Below are 15,784 nucleotides of genomic sequence, written 5' to 3' on the forward strand. Positions count from 1 at the left end.
TTAAAAAGGAAGCCAGCAACATGGTTATGTAGGGAATGTCTGAGAGTTGATGTTTGAATGATTACATTTAGGACTGGGAAATGTATTGTATTGTGTTATGAATCTTGTCCATATTACCCAGACCTGCATTTATCCTTTTCCTTACATTTTATGTTGTTGTTATTATTTGCAATGTGTCGATGCACTTCTGTTTAAAGTTTTATTTTGTAATGCTATAATACTTTAATAGCAACTATGTTGCTTGCATACATTTCTCAAATGGTTATTTTGCAATTAAACTATTAATAACATCATTACAAATGAAATTGATAAGCACTGTGAATTGTTGAGATAATCTGGGGGGAAGTACATTATACACACCAGTGGCAGCCAATGTTGGGAGGTTTATTATAATGCATTAAGTTTCAAGTACAGTAAATACGTTTTACAAATGTAAATCACTTTAAAACTAATACATGGTAATGTGTTACTCATTTGGAAACAACACTCTTACAGAGGTTTGTGAGGGCACCACATACAGTCACAACATCGTCTAGCATGTTAACCTGCGACACTGGAATAACTGTTTGCAAAATCTTAAAGTTTTTCCATCGACCAATAACTCGCTCCACGTGGATTCAAAATATACCAAATCCAACGCCAGTTTATGAAACTAGCTGCATTGAAGTCTGTAAAAGCGTATTGATGGCGCTTTTGATAGCTCTGCAATTAATCTCTTCAATTCATCGTATACCTTAATATTTAATATTAGTTGTCTAGTGTGAGATCCTTTCATTTTAGCGAACAAGACTTTTATTTTGATTTGGCGGTGTGACGTCACAAGGCTGCGCCGCGCTCCCGCGTCTGCGATTCGGATGAAGAGAGGTGTGTGCTTTTACTCATTTAAAGTTTTTAAATCAATACAAGTCATTAAGAGAATTGTATATAAATATGTGACATATAGAGCGCAACACTGTAATACCTAGTGACATAATGAAGGGTATTCCCTATGAGTAAAGCGCAAACACATATGAGTAACACAAAAGGTCCGCAGCGCAGTAAAGACAGTTTGCGGTTTGATATTCAGATTTCTTTTGGCTATAAACACGCAGTGCGCTCTCATAGACTTCAAAATTTCACAGTGCAGTGTTGGTCAGTTAACCCTTCCCCGATTCATTTACATCACTATTTCGATTCGTGAAAACGTTCACAGTGCAGTTATGTTCAGATAACGGTTCCCAGAGTCAGTAACATCACTATTCTGATCTGTGAAAACTTTAACAGTTCAGTACGGGTCAGCTGATCGAAATAGTGATGTAGATGAATCAAGAAAGGGTTAACTGACAAAAGCTAAACTGTGAAACTTTTGCAAATCAGATTATTGAAGCCAGGTACTCATGGGAAGGCACAACAAACCAAAACTTTACTGCCAAACAAAGTCTACAAGTGTATATGTGATGTAAATAAGCGCATTTACCTAAAGAACTGGAAACCATTATTCACTGGAACAGCAACCGTATGAAAATATTATACAAAAAATGGGGTGCAGAGCAAAGAGAAACACGACCATGCGATAAGATTTTCACAAATCGAGCTCGACTTAAAACAATGTTTTTGTATTCAGGTCATTTAAGGCCATTAACTCTCACTCTGACTGACTCTCTCACCAGTGCGCTGACTACTGAACTAGGGAGCTGATTGAGACACACCCAGAGATTTAGTTGGCATTTTTCTTCTCTGTTAATCATTCTCATCTTAAACAGGACAAAGTGTCCAAACACAGAAAAACTCCTGCTGAAGCAACTGAGATCCATGTGACACACGATTATAAAGATGGCGTTTATTAAAGAAGAGAGTGAAGACATTAAGATTGAAGAAGCATTCAGAGTCAAACATGAAGATACTGAGGAACAAACAGGTTGGTTTTCATTCTCAAAGCTGAACTCACTCATTTGATCCTTGTTAAAGTGTCCAGCTCTACAGAAATGAATGGTATTTCTAAAGCTGTGATTCTCAATTGGTTTGCGCATGGGATCCACATGGTCACTAAGCTGTGACACAAAAATGGATTACCCACTGTACCTTATATGACACTCAAGGACACCTTACAACAAAACAATCAAGAGTAAACAACACTAATCTCTATTACAGCCTAAGCCTGAGCTCTTTACTGAGAGAGCGGGACAAAGTTGATTAACATTATGTATACAAATGACAGAGTACCCAGACTTTTAACCTGTTTAGACACAGGCTCTGGAAAATTATCAATATTTACTGAGGAGCATTTAAACTTAGCCAGATTGGTTTTTGAGCCAACTACGAGAGTCTTACTACTATTTAGTTTAAAAAGATTTGATGTGAACCAGCAGTGAAACTGAATACCAAACTTCTTGAAAATATTACCAAGAGGTAGAAGATAAATGTTAAATAAAAGAGGACTAGAGGTTGGCTGATATGGGTTTTTCTCTGGGTGATGCTGATATTTAGAAATCAGAGCAGCCGATGGCCGGTATATGATGTTGATTGCCCCCATCTCATAAAAGAGAGTTTGAGTAAATGTTTATTGCAAAGTTCAAGATAGTAATAGTAGTAGCCTAATTCATAGTAATGATGCATGGCTCAAAACCTAAAGTGCCCCTATTATGGGTTATGAAAGTTCATATTTTTGTTTTGGGGCTGCCAGCCAGAGAATTATTACAGAGGCAGCTGAGGTTAATGAAAGAGTCTGCAGCTTTAAATCGCAGACTAATTCCAGTTCGTCAATAAGGTGAGAACCAGACCCATTATAAACTTAATGTACTTGATTGAATTAAATTCATTGAAAAGTGTAGTGTAATAGTAGTAATATTATATGTTTGCGGTCGTAATGATGACAGTAAAGCACAGTAAATAGTAGCTATTCCATGCTCCCCCAGGCTTTGGCGGTCAAACGCGCTCAGGCACAGTTAAGATTGCCTAGTGTGAGTACACCCTGAGTCAGTTTCTGTAGTTTCTTAGACAAACCTGATCTACTCAAATGAATCAGTAAGTTAAAGGAAATGCATATAAAGCTCACTTCACTCCGTTAATTATAATGTGGTTAGCAGGTCACACACTATCCTTTCTCGAAGTGCCACACATCATAGAACTGGGTTATGCTGCGTTCCCTGAGATACTTCTGGATCACCACCGTTAGACTCCAGCAGATCCAGACATCTTTTTAGGCCTTCCTTCTCCATTTGGTAGCTACCACCAACCTCATTGCTCTAAGTATGCAGCATATTATCAATTCTTTTATACACATAAGTGATCTACTTTTTTCACTCAATCATGTTCTCTATTCCAATAAGGTTACGCACCTGAACAAGCTGGAGGTCCACTATAGTATCATGTCCATATGCGTGTAGCTTCCATATGAAAGTGAAAGTGAAAGTGACGTGACATTCAGCCAAGTATGGTGACCCATACTCAGAATTCGTGCTCTGCATTTAACCCATCCGAAGTGCATGTACACAGAGCAGTGAACACACACACACACTGTGTTACACACACCGGAGCAGTGGGCAGCCATTTTTATGCTGCGGCGCCCGGGGAGCAGTTGGGGGTTCGATACCTTGCTCAAGGGCACCTAAGTCGTGGTATTGAAGGAGGAGAGAGAACTGTACATGCACTCCACCCACCCACAATTCCTGCCGGCCCGAGACTCGAACTCACAACCCTTCGATTGGGAGTCCGACTCTCTAACCATTTGCCACGACTCCCCAAAAAATTTTGCTTTATGCCATATTTTGCTGAATGCCCTACAAAAAAAAAAAAAAAAAGATGGGAACATAACTGCTTCAACATGTGATGATATAATTTTCATACATATACAATCAATCAATCAAAATAATTCTCTACATACTTATAACAAACTTGTGGCTTACCTGGGGAGTCTGCATTGCGTATCTCCAGCTACAGCAGTCTTTCTTCTGTTTTGTAAATTTTGTATAAGGTTTCGCTGTTCACTTTTCCATTTATGTACAATTGCTGACTCCAAGAAATTCCTGCAATGTCTCCGGAATGTGTCGTACTGGTAAATGTGTAACTCAGTGGCCTTGCAAATCTATGTGGAACATTAGAGTATATTTATAAAGAATATTAAGGGAATACTCCACCCCAAAATGAAATTTTGTCATTAATCACTTACCCGCATGTCGTTACAAAGCCATAAAAGCTTCATTCGTCTTCGGAACACAATTTAAGATATTTTGGATGAAAACCTGGAGGCTTGAGACTGTCCCATAGACTGCCAAATAAATAACGCCACAAGGATGCACTGTTTCTATGTGTATTCAGTTTTGATTTTAAATAAAACAGCGCATCCTTGTGGCGTGGATGACACAAAAGAGCATAAACAGCATACAGTGACATCGAGAGACACAAAGGAGACCGTTGGCAAAGGAATTATTGAAAAAAGTTGTTATTTTTGTTTTGTTCACTTACAAAAAGTGTTCCCTTTGCTTCATATAACCCAGACGACTTTCATACCTTTTAAGGACCTTGACACTGTTATTTACATGGCAGTCTATGGGACAGTCACAGGCCTCCAGATTTACACAAAAAATATCAAAAATTGTTCCGAAGATGAACAAAGATTTTACGGGTTTGGAACAACATGGGGGTAAGTGAATACTAGGGTGGAGTATCCCTTTAACAATTTTCATGTTATGAAAAATATAAACTTATATTGCATTGTTTTATAATTTACTACAGGCCTACCTTTTGTAGTTAGATGAATGATCCACCAGTAAATTAAATCGCTGCTGATAGGAGGAGGTTTCTGATGGGTGTACTTCCAACTATGGGCTCATCCGGTCTAGCTCCTCATCAGACTTTGATTTGCAAATGGGACACATGGAAAACAGCTCACACAAACACGTTTCAAAAACTATGTATTTTGTGTCTCCATATGTGGCCCTTTGCCAAAACCTAATAAATAAATCAATAATATTTGGCAATAATGTCAGATAACACTTCTTAGTAGCATATTTAACTTATAGATGCGTATTACTTACGACATTTCAGATTCATGTGAAACAGTAGAGACGCCTGGGTTAAAAGTTAAGTCATGCAGTTCTGTCTCAAATTGTATGTCTGAATCTTCCTCCTCTTCCAACTCCAGACGAGGTATTTTGGGTGGTCTGAAACCAGGATTCTTTATAGGTGTTGATGAGAACAGGAAATCATAGAAGGTTGATGTGGTTATTGTGTCACAGTTGCCTGTGAGCCTTAAGAAAGGAACATACAATTCTGACTTTTTGGTATTACAAAGATGGGCTTCTTAAAGTGCTATTAAAACAAAAAAAAAAAAAAACGCTCCTGTGTGCGTGTTAGAAAGAATGCAAGATCGATTTGAAGTGGGTTTTGGCTGAATGCATTTTGCAATGACATCACACGGCACCTCAGGTCCAAAATCTGTGGCAATTTAGAAAAATTCAAAGCTCATCTGAATTATGTGGAGTTGGTTGATTTTGTGTTAAATCACATCAATCACAGAATCGCAAAATCCGGGAAGGACTGTTTAAGCATGATGTGATGTTGGTAACTGCCATGTTTCATAAGGGTTTGATAAATGCCAGCTTGAAATGTATTTGGATCATTTCCTGAAGAAAGTAAAGAGTTAATCTTGAGAAGAGGATTACAGACAACCCATCTTTCAGTAGCTCAGTGACTAGTATCAAGCATACATGTTGCTGGAATTGATACTTTACATGTCTTAATGTATTGATGTATGTTGCTTTGTGCCATTAAAATAGGATTAACTTGCATTGTTCTCTCTTTACTTTAGACCTTGTGCTCCTAAAAGAGAAAAGTGAAGAACTAAATGAAGTGGAAGACAAAGATCAGTATGAGAAACATGATTTTACTGGAGAAAGTCTGTATAGTTGCTCACAAACTAAACAGAATTCACAAAAGAGAGTTCAAAAGACAGGAGCTAGAAGTCATTTCACCTGCCAACAATGTGGAAAGAGTTTCACTAAGAAAGGAACCCTTAATGTCCACATGAGAATTCACACCGGAGAGAAGCCTTACACCTGCCAGCAGTGTGGAAAAAGTTTCACTAAAAGTGGAACCCTTCAAAGGCACAGTAGAATTCACACTGGAGAGAAACCTTACAACTGCAAACGGTGTGGAAAGAGTTTTACTGAAAGAGCAAACCGTAATGTTCATATGAGAATTCACACCGGAGAAAAGCCTTACACCTGCAAACTGTGTGGTAATAAATTCATTCGAAAAGGAAGCCTTGATAGCCACATAAGAATTCACACTGGGGAGAAACCTTACACCTGCCAACAGTGTGGAAAGAGTTTTAGTCAAAAAGGAAACCTCAAAGTTCACATGAGTGTTCACACTGGAGAGAGCCTTTTCAACTGCCATCAATGTGGTAAAAGTTTCACTATAAAGGGAAACCTTGAAGTCCACATGAGAATTCACACTGGAGAAAAGCCGTTCACATGCCCTAAGTGTGGAAAGAGCTTCTGTCAAAAAGGAAACCTCAAAGGCCACATGAGTGTTCACACTGGTGAGAAATGTGAAAAACTAAATGAAATGGAATACAAAGATCAGTCTGAAAAACATGATTTCACTGGAGAAAGTTTTAGTTGCTCAGAAACTAAACTGACAACTCAAAAGACAGGACCTAGAAGTCCTATCATCTGCCAACAATGTGGAAAAAGTTTCACTAAAAAAGAAACCCTTATGCTCCACATGAAAATTCACACCGGAGAGAAGCCTTACACCTGCCCACAGTGTGGAAAATGTTTCGCTGTTAATGGAACCTTTCAAAGGCACATTAGAATTCACACTGGAGTGAAACCTCACACCTGCCAACAGTGTGGAAAGAGTTTTACTGAAAGAGGAAACTATACTGCTCACATGAGAATTCACACCGGAGAGAAGCCTTACACCTGCAAACTGTGTGGAATTAGTTTCATTCGAAAAGGAAGCCTAGAGAGCCACATGAGAACTCATACTGGAGAGAAACCTTACACCTGCCAACAGTGTGGAAAGAGTTTTAGTCAAAAAAGAAACCTCAAAGGCCACATGAGTGTTCACACTGCTGAGAATTGTGAAAAAGTAATTGAAATGGAAGACAAAGATCAGTCTGAGAAACATGATTTTACTGGAGAAAGTTTGTATAGTTGCTCACCATCTAAACAGACTTCACAAAAGAGAGCTCAAAAGTCAGGAGCTAGAAGTTATTTCATCTGCCAACAATGTGGAAAGAGTTTCACTAAAAAAGAATCCCTTAAAGTCCACATGAGAATTCACACCGGAGAGAAGCCTTACACCTGCCAGCAGTGTGGAAAAAGTTTCACTAAAAATGGAACCCTTCAAAGGCACATGAGAATTCACACCGGAGAGAAACCTTACAACTGCAAACGGTGTGGAAAGAGTTTTAGTCAAAAAAGAAGCCGTAATGCTCACATGAGAATTCACATCAGAGAGAAGCCTTAAGGCCCTGATATACTTCAAACGAAGTTCGTTTTTGTTCTTCGTTTGGGGCAAAAAGAAGTTTGAAAATTCTGAGTGATGGTATACTGTTTCTGAACTCTCTGACACCCCCGCACTGCTGGAGGCGGGGTGTAGATTAATGTAAACGTGTCACGCTACTTGCGCGTATCCCCTAAACAAAACAATGATGAAGTGTAGGCGATCTAGGTGTAAGATGGGCCCTACTGGTTAGAATATTATAGACAAAAGAATAATGATTAGCATCAGTTCCGAGTCAAGTATCATGTTTGCAATACAAAAGAACCATTCCATTTCCATAATCAGTCCTTTATGGAAAGTGTGAATGACACATATAAACTTAAGCATGATGTGGAAAAAAATATTGGTGTCAGTTTGTTCCTTTATTTTATTAGTGTTCATTTATTTTATTAAACTGGATAAATTGTTACACCTTTTTATATTTTATGTGGTGTCATGATTTACTTTTGATAAAAACAAAGGTTTATTATTGTATATTTGTTTGGAATTTCATTTATCTTTTTGCATAACTCCGGGTCATCGACACCAAGCTTTGTTGTCATTTCTTTCGAGGAATTAAATGCTTTCTCTGAATCTTTAAGTTCTTTCCACGAGCAGAACAGTACAGGTGCGGATATATTTGTGCAAGCTCAGCTATTCGACGCAGTGTATTCAGGGGATGTGGTTCTATGCTTGGACCTCTGTAGAATGAGAAACAAACCTGGGAAAAAAATTGCACGTCAAAGAAGGTGGAGTTTCAGAACACACCCATCTATTGCGTAACCGCCACGGATCAATGTAAGCTCAAATGTGTCTAGGAGCCAAAACAAACTCCCCCAGAGAGTTCGCTTTGGTTTGCAGTTTCGAACTGCCGAAACGAACTCAAAACGAACTTCGTTTCGGCCTGATTTTGTTTGAAATGGAGTCATATCAGTTCTTGCTTTGATTTCGTTTGAAGTATATCGGGGCCTTTACACATGCAAACTGTGTGGAAAGAGTTTTTGTCAAGAAGGAAACCTCAAAGTCCACATGAGTGTTCACACTGGAGACTTTTCAACTGCCAACAATGTGGTAAAAGTTTCACTATAAATGGAAACCTTAAAGTCTACATGAGAATTTACAAAGGAGAAAAGCCATTCATATGCTCTAAGTGTGGAGTTTCTGTCAAAAAGGAAACCTCAAAGGCCACATGAGTGTTCACACTGGAAGAGAGCCTTTTCAACTGCCAACGTGGAAAGAGTTTCATAACCGCACAAAGATTCACTCAATAGAACAGTTTAATTTGTTGTCAGTGTGAAAGGTGTTTCACAGCCAGGAAGCTCTGCAGCAACCGTGTAATAAGAAAGAAGCCTTTCACTTGCTGTCATTGTGGAAAATCTGGCTCAGACGAAGCAAACCTTGGGATTAACATGAGAATTCACCGTGAAGAGAACCCTTTCATATGCCATCACTGAGGAAAGATTTAGTTCTGAATAAAACTTTTTTTGGTGTAAACAAAAAACAAAACACAAAAATAGTAAAAGCCAGGCCCAGTACTCTTTATTTATGTTACCTCCCTGACCCTATACTGGGGTCGTAACAAATAAGTTTATTATTTTAGCAGAACATTGTTTTCTAACATACTTACCTTACTTACGTAATTTAAGGGGTTTTGCAGAAGGAATATAGTCATTTTTACCTTTTGTTAAAGTGCCGACATTTGCCCGATCTCTATTAAAAGTTAGCATGCTTGTTTGGAATCATATGATACATGAGCTTACGTAAATTTGTGAGCTAACCCATTTTTTTAAGTTTTTGTTTAAACTTTTTAAATTCACTTCAAAGCTGTGTTTTTTGAGATACACAAATGTCCTCATAAGACAGTCGTAGCACCTTGGACAAAGACACTGCAGCTGTTTCCCAAAGTGTAGTGCGCGGACTTCGAAGACCACACCTCCGAAGTGCAAAAGGAACCTTCAAAGTGCATGAGATGCTCTGCCTTCGCAGGATTTCCTAATTCAGCCACCAGTTGTTCCCGATTGCCACTCCTGTCACATAGCAACGGTGCGAGAGGACAGTTGCCATCCTGACAGGATTAGTCATTGAAAAAAACTTTTGGAGCCAGCATTGCTGTTTTTATATTTTACACTGTGATGGTGGGAATCCTTCACCTCTGGGTGAACCGGGTGATGTACCTAAGTCTTAGCCAAGACCGTGCCTAGGTAAGTTACATTGTTTTGCTACATCCTTGCCAGATTACAACTTTAAATGCAGGCATTGCATTTGAACTGACTTGAATAATGTAATGATACATATTAAAAAATACAAAATACACGCACACATATATATAGCGGTTCAAATGCTGACTGATATCTTACCAAGGTGCGATTTTATAATAGTTTATTGTCTTGACCATGGTGAACATACTTAAAAAAAGGTTTGCACCCCTGATTTTAGGGAGTTACTTAACCATAAAAATAAAACTTAATAAAAACAAATTGAGCACTGCTCAGCTCAATCTTCTGTGACAGCTGAACAGTGCTCCGTAGGGCCAGTCCAAGTCCTTTGGATGCAGGATTTGATATGGGTTGCAGATGTACTTAGCAACAATTTGTTAATATTCTGACAGTAAATGTTAGTTTCTTTTCCAAAATGACCAGTGGGAGACTGTAACGAAGCACATTCGTTAAGTATTCAGTACAAATGTGAAGTAGGTGAATTCTCACAGGATAGTAACACTATAAAAATATGGTCTTTTGATGCATTCTTGTAGATTAAACTGCCCAACAGTATATGAAGTAGGCTATTTTAAATAAAATGCCACGTACACAGTAGTGCAGCAGTAATATTAATGCAAAACCATTCTGATTTTTTTTTTTTTTTCAGAACAATACATACCTTCACTTTTACTCTCCATACCTTAAGTATATTACAGTATGCAAGATAATACTTTGACTGTTCACCCAGAAATGAAAATTCGGTCATCATTTACTCTCCCTCAAGTTGTTCCAAACCTGTACACGTTTCTTTGTTCTGCTGTACACAAAGGAAGATATTTGGAACAATGTTTGTAACCAAGCAGATCTTGCCCTCCATTGATTACCATAGGACAAAAATAGTTAATGGTTGTCAGTGGTGGGAAAATGATGACTAAATTTAAATTTTTGGGTGAACTATGCCTTCAACTAAGGTTTTATATAGGACTAGTACATTACATCAGTGTTGTATTAATAGTTACTAAAATTAGTTTTCTAAAGTATCTCAATATTTCTTCTACTAATTACGTTGTCAGCTCTAAACAATTTCTCTTTTCCTTCTTTCCCTAAATCAGATCAGACCTCTGTCCTGCAGGATAAACCTGAATATGCCAGAGCTGGACAGGTTTTTTAATGACTGACACATGGCCTGATTTTTGGTTGAGCAGGGAGGCCCTGATATCTGGATCTTCTGGGAAGTGAATAGCAACACGGATGGGGTGCTACAATCAAGACCCTGGTGTTTCTTTTCTGGCTGGCGTGTGGTACATAATACATAGTGGTCTCAAGAGTGTTTGACATGCCTCGTTCCATTGTTCACCAAGTTGCTGAGGAGATGGTGGCAATTCGCCACAAAGTGATTCACCTCCTGAAGGCCTGGAGGCAGTTTGCTGTGGGTCTGCAGGGCTGGCAAGACACAGAGCTTGTATTTTAATGTATATTGTATTTTATATTATAATGTATTTGTTAAGCATTCTCTCAAGAAGAGAAAACAGTCTTTCCATTCTCTCCTTGCTCGCCTGTGTTCTTCTCTCCTCTGTCTCTCTCTGGATTTTGATGTCCTCCCTGAGTTGCTCCACAAGCTTCCCCTCTCTCCCTAACTTGCAATCCTAAGGCAAAGCAAATAAACCATGGCTGTTAACAACAACAGCACAATGAATTTCAGCAAAAAATTGTGTATTAACTTGCTTCCTTTGTATTTTTTAAGTCTTTCCCCAGCAGGCTAATTTTCTCCAGAATAGTACTAAAATAAGAGAAAATGGATAAACTTATGAAAAAATATAAAGACAGGTTTGCAATCTTAACATTAGAAAATATGACACAGCAGGACATGCATACAAAATACTGAAGTGCACAAGTTTGTAGACATATCTTGCATGAGAGCACTACAAATACACAACAAAGGGAAAGACTATTGCCTTATATAGTAGTTGTCTTATTTGTGGGCTTTGTGTTAAAAAAAAAAAACCTGGCTTTTAACACTCACTAGGTATTTGAGTAAATGAAAACACAATACTTACATGTCAATGTGAATTCCCCCACAGAACTCTCACCCGCCATATTCTTTGAATATAAATTCCATCGTCATTTGCATGCAGTTGATTATGGGATATGGTAGGGTGCGAAGTGTCCATCAGATGTACATGAGTAATGTAGTGACATCATCTCATTCTGTTTTAGATTTATATTCCGATTTTTAATAAAAGTGGCTACAACCATGGAAATATTTTGACGTGCTATTGCGAATGTGGAATATGGAAATCTTGATTTTTTTGATCATTATGTTAACATTTAGACTCCCGAGAATTATTGTGCACTGCTTTGATTCAGATCGGGTGGAAAACCTTAAACTTATCCGCAAAAGTAAGTTTTTCAAAGAATCCAAAATGTCCAAAAAAATTCCGATATTGAGCCAAGGATTCCCATGATATAAGACACTGTAAGACACTATAAGACTCTGATGAACGATTTAGAGTTATGAGTGATTTTGTCTTTTTGATTGCTGTAGCATCATTGTCAGGCTGATCAGGGCAAGCCTTGATGTTTTGTTTTTTAGATTGGGTGGGTACTACCATCCCTCAAAGCCTCTAAAGCCTCAAGTATACTTAGTTTTTGTGTGTGTATGCTAGTGTATGTGTACAGTTGGGTATGTAACCTTTCAAAGTATACACCATTTGATGTTGCATATGAAGCCAATGAGCTACTGCCTTGCATTTATATGGCTGGCTAGCATTCACTTGAGATTCCTGCAGCGCACTTTCAGAGTTCTCTGAAACTCAACAGCTAGATAAGTAAACGGTTTTCACTCTGATTTCAGTGCATTATTGCGTTCGTCAGATGTACATTTTTAAACTAGAAAACATACAAGTTGTAAAACTACGTGGAGATTATTCACGTGAATAGTAATTACTAAGCATGGTATTATATAAAAAAAACAAAAAAAAAAAAAAAACTACAACAACAAACAACCTCCTCCCCTCATTATTCTGTATGTATGCTTATTAACACAATTCAGCAGCTAATGAAGACTGAAGCCAACATGTGGTTTTCCAAAAAAGATTTTAATTCAAAATCAGTTTAATAAAAAATAATTGAAGTCACAACTCATTTATATTACACTGCTCATTTACAGCATTACTTATATTATTACACAGCTCATTTGTATTACACTGCTCACTTTAATCACATTACTCATATCACATTATATTACATTGCACCCTTACACTACACTGCTTACTTACATTACTCACTTCATCTGCGCCAAGGTAATGTTCGGCATGATGTCGATCAAGTCCAACTGACAACTGAATTTGAGTTGGCTCAGCTGTCCCCGTCTTTCTGTTTTTTATTTATTTATTTATTTATTTTTTCTTGTTAAAATTCTAAATAGTTTTTAAATATTATTGCTTGCCACTGTTCCCACCAATCCTTAAGGTTAAGGTTACGCATGATGACGAAAGCACGTTAGTGCGAGCCCTCCCGGAACTCATTGAGATTGCAGTGCCTGCAGTTTGAAAAAAAAAAAAAGATCTTTGAATGGAAATCAATGAGAGTATGAGAGCAGTCTGACAGAAATCGCCCAAAATGCGACTTGACCACTGATCTATAACAGAGAACTGGATTTCTCATGACGTCATTAAAGTGAAGTCACCGCGCCGCCATATTGGTAATCGCTAGTGTGCGTAAACGTTCTATTGAATTAATAGGAAATTGTATGATTTTAATAAGAAAACATCACCTAACAAGTCAGCGTTTGTAAATCTGTAGTATTTCTGTACATTATTACAAAGCAAACACCCTAGGCATGTAAACGGTAATTTTTTTAAATGTCGGGAATTTCCCCCACTTATTAAAAACCTACGTTCATTACAGTAGCGAACATCATGAACATGATAAACATCAGACAGACATGACCTCAACATATAAAACAAACGACAACGTGCTCATTCTGAAATCTGAATTTATTCAGAGAAATAACTGACTATATACCGTACAGATTTAAAGACATGAAGCTTTATTTCCAAGATAGTAAGTTAAGCTTTTCATTTTTATTGTATTATTCATTGTAATATATTCAAATCAATTTCTGATACTAATACATTCATGTTTAATAATTCCTGAATAATTATGTTCATAAAGAAATAGGCTATATTTTGTGTTGGATCATTATCTGTGTCATCAGTGCGCAGCAGACACACACACCTAAAACGGTTTACATATATCGCTTATACTGCCCCAAAAGACCGTAAACACTGCAGATAACATTTGAAGTAAACATTAATTTACATACACATAACATAAAAACTAGTCCTGTTTGACTGATTTGCTTCAAATCGGGTGATTTTAGGACAGCTGTTTGAATGACTCAATGGTGCTCTCCGCCGGTAGGGATTAGTAAGATGGCGGATCGAACACTTCCGGTGGCTTCACTGCCTGTTGGCGGTTTGGAACGCGATGAGCGATCCAGTCATATATAGATCAGTGGACTCGACACTGATTGGACTATTTAGAGGCAGAACAAACAGTCCAGAATAGTGAAAGCTAGCGTAACACTGTGGTTGAATGTGAAAGAAAAAAAATCCCTCGCGTCGCCCTAATGGAGAGTGTGCGTGGAGAGACCCTACATAATGGGAAGGAACAGCTTCGGTTTGGGTCAGTTTGCAGTGGCGTTTCACAGTTGTTCATAGTTTTAAGTCAAGGTGAACCCATATAACTGTCTTTCATGAATGTCATACTGTCAACAGCCTTAACTATTTTAATGAGCAACAAAAAATTATGCTGCGTTCCAGGCAGGTTTTTGAGCCCGTAAGTCACGACTTCAAACCACGACTCATGACTTTGTAGCCTTCCAGGCAAGTCACGCCAAACTGCCTGAGCTCAAGGAATTGTAGCAGTGATAAGATAACACTTGGATGGTCATGAACTTTAGGTGAAATAAGCATTTTATTATTCAGTTCAGCAGGGTTTATAGAACTCTTCAAAATTAAAAAATAGGCATTATTTGGTATTTGATTATTTAATAAAGGGGCAGTAGCTATTCTAAGTACTTTTGTGCAGCAGTATGCATAGTTATTCAGATCGCAATGTTAGCAAATTTTATAGCATTTCAGATGCAAGGTTAGAAATAATGTTAGCAGCAGCATGCATAGCAAGTCATGTTATTCCTAATATAGCAGCACAAAGTGCTTTAGTTGCATAAAATTTTAGTGATAACTCATGGAGGGTAAATTAACGCTTTAAAGTGCAATAAGTATTTATTACTTTGCTTATTCAACAGGGCTTACAGCAGGTTTCATGCAGCAGCAGTACAGTCGTGGCCAAAAGTTTTGAGAATTACATAAATATTGGAAATTGGAAAAGTTGCTGCTTAAGTTTTTATAATAGCAATTTGCATATACTCCAGAAAGTTATGAAGAGTGATCAGCTGAATGCATAGTCTTCTTTGCCATGAAAATAACTTAATCCCAAAAAAACCTTTCCACTGCATTTCATTGCTGTCATTAAAGGGACCCTGCTGAGATCATTTCAGTAATCATCTTGTTAACTCAGGTGAGGAATGTTGACGAGCCCAGGCAGGAGATCATTATGTCAGGCTGATTGGGTTAGAATGGCAGACTTGACATGTTAAAAGGAGGGTGATGCTTGAAAACATTGTTCTTCCATTGTTAACCATGGTGACCTGCAAAGAAACGCGTGCAAGCCATCATTGCGTTGCATAAAAATGGCTTCACAGGCAAGGATATGGTGGGCTACTAAGATTGCACTAAATCAACAATTTTATAGGTTCATCAAGAACTTCAAGAAAAGAGGTTCAATTCTTGTAAAGAAGGCTTCAGGGCGGTCCAAGAAAGTCCAGCAATCGCCAGGATCGTCTCCTAAAAGAGGATTTCAGCTGCGGGAATCGGAGTGCCACCAGTGCAGAGCTTTTGCTCAGGAATGGCAGCAGGCAGGTTGTGAGCGCATCTGCACGCACAGTGAGGCGAAGACTTTTGGAAGAGGCCTGGTGTCAAGAAGGGCAGCAAAGGAGCCATTCTCTCCAAAAAAAAACATCAGGGACAGACTGATCTTCTGCCAGA

The 15,784-nt window shown here is 38.1% G+C and overlaps 1 protein-coding gene and 1 long non-coding RNA gene across 2 annotated transcripts; both read left to right on the forward strand.

Annotated features, from left to right (window-relative positions):
- Positions 1-769: 769 nt before the first annotated feature.
- Positions 770-7,921, forward strand: LOC109069812 (gastrula zinc finger protein XlCGF57.1-like). Its single transcript, XM_019086416.2, has 3 exons — positions 770-864; positions 1,743-1,897; positions 5,789-7,921. The coding sequence occupies exons 2-3, from the start codon at positions 1,813-1,815 to the stop codon at positions 7,456-7,458; spliced, it is 1,755 nt and encodes a 584-aa protein (XP_018941961.2). The 5' UTR covers positions 770-864; positions 1,743-1,812; the 3' UTR covers positions 7,459-7,921.
- A 34-nt stretch (positions 7,922-7,955) lies between these two features.
- On the forward strand, positions 7,956-11,367 carry LOC122137176. The gene is made up of 2 exons (XR_006154670.1): positions 7,956-9,674; positions 10,784-11,367. It is a non-coding gene; the product is annotated as an uncharacterized LOC122137176 (long non-coding RNA).
- The last annotated feature ends 4,417 nt before the right edge of the window (positions 11,368-15,784 follow it).

Source organism: Cyprinus carpio, chromosome B4, assembly GCF_018340385.1.
Source record: "Cyprinus carpio isolate SPL01 chromosome B4, ASM1834038v1, whole genome shotgun sequence".
NCBI classification, from domain to species: Eukaryota; Metazoa; Chordata; class Actinopteri; order Cypriniformes; family Cyprinidae; genus Cyprinus; species Cyprinus carpio.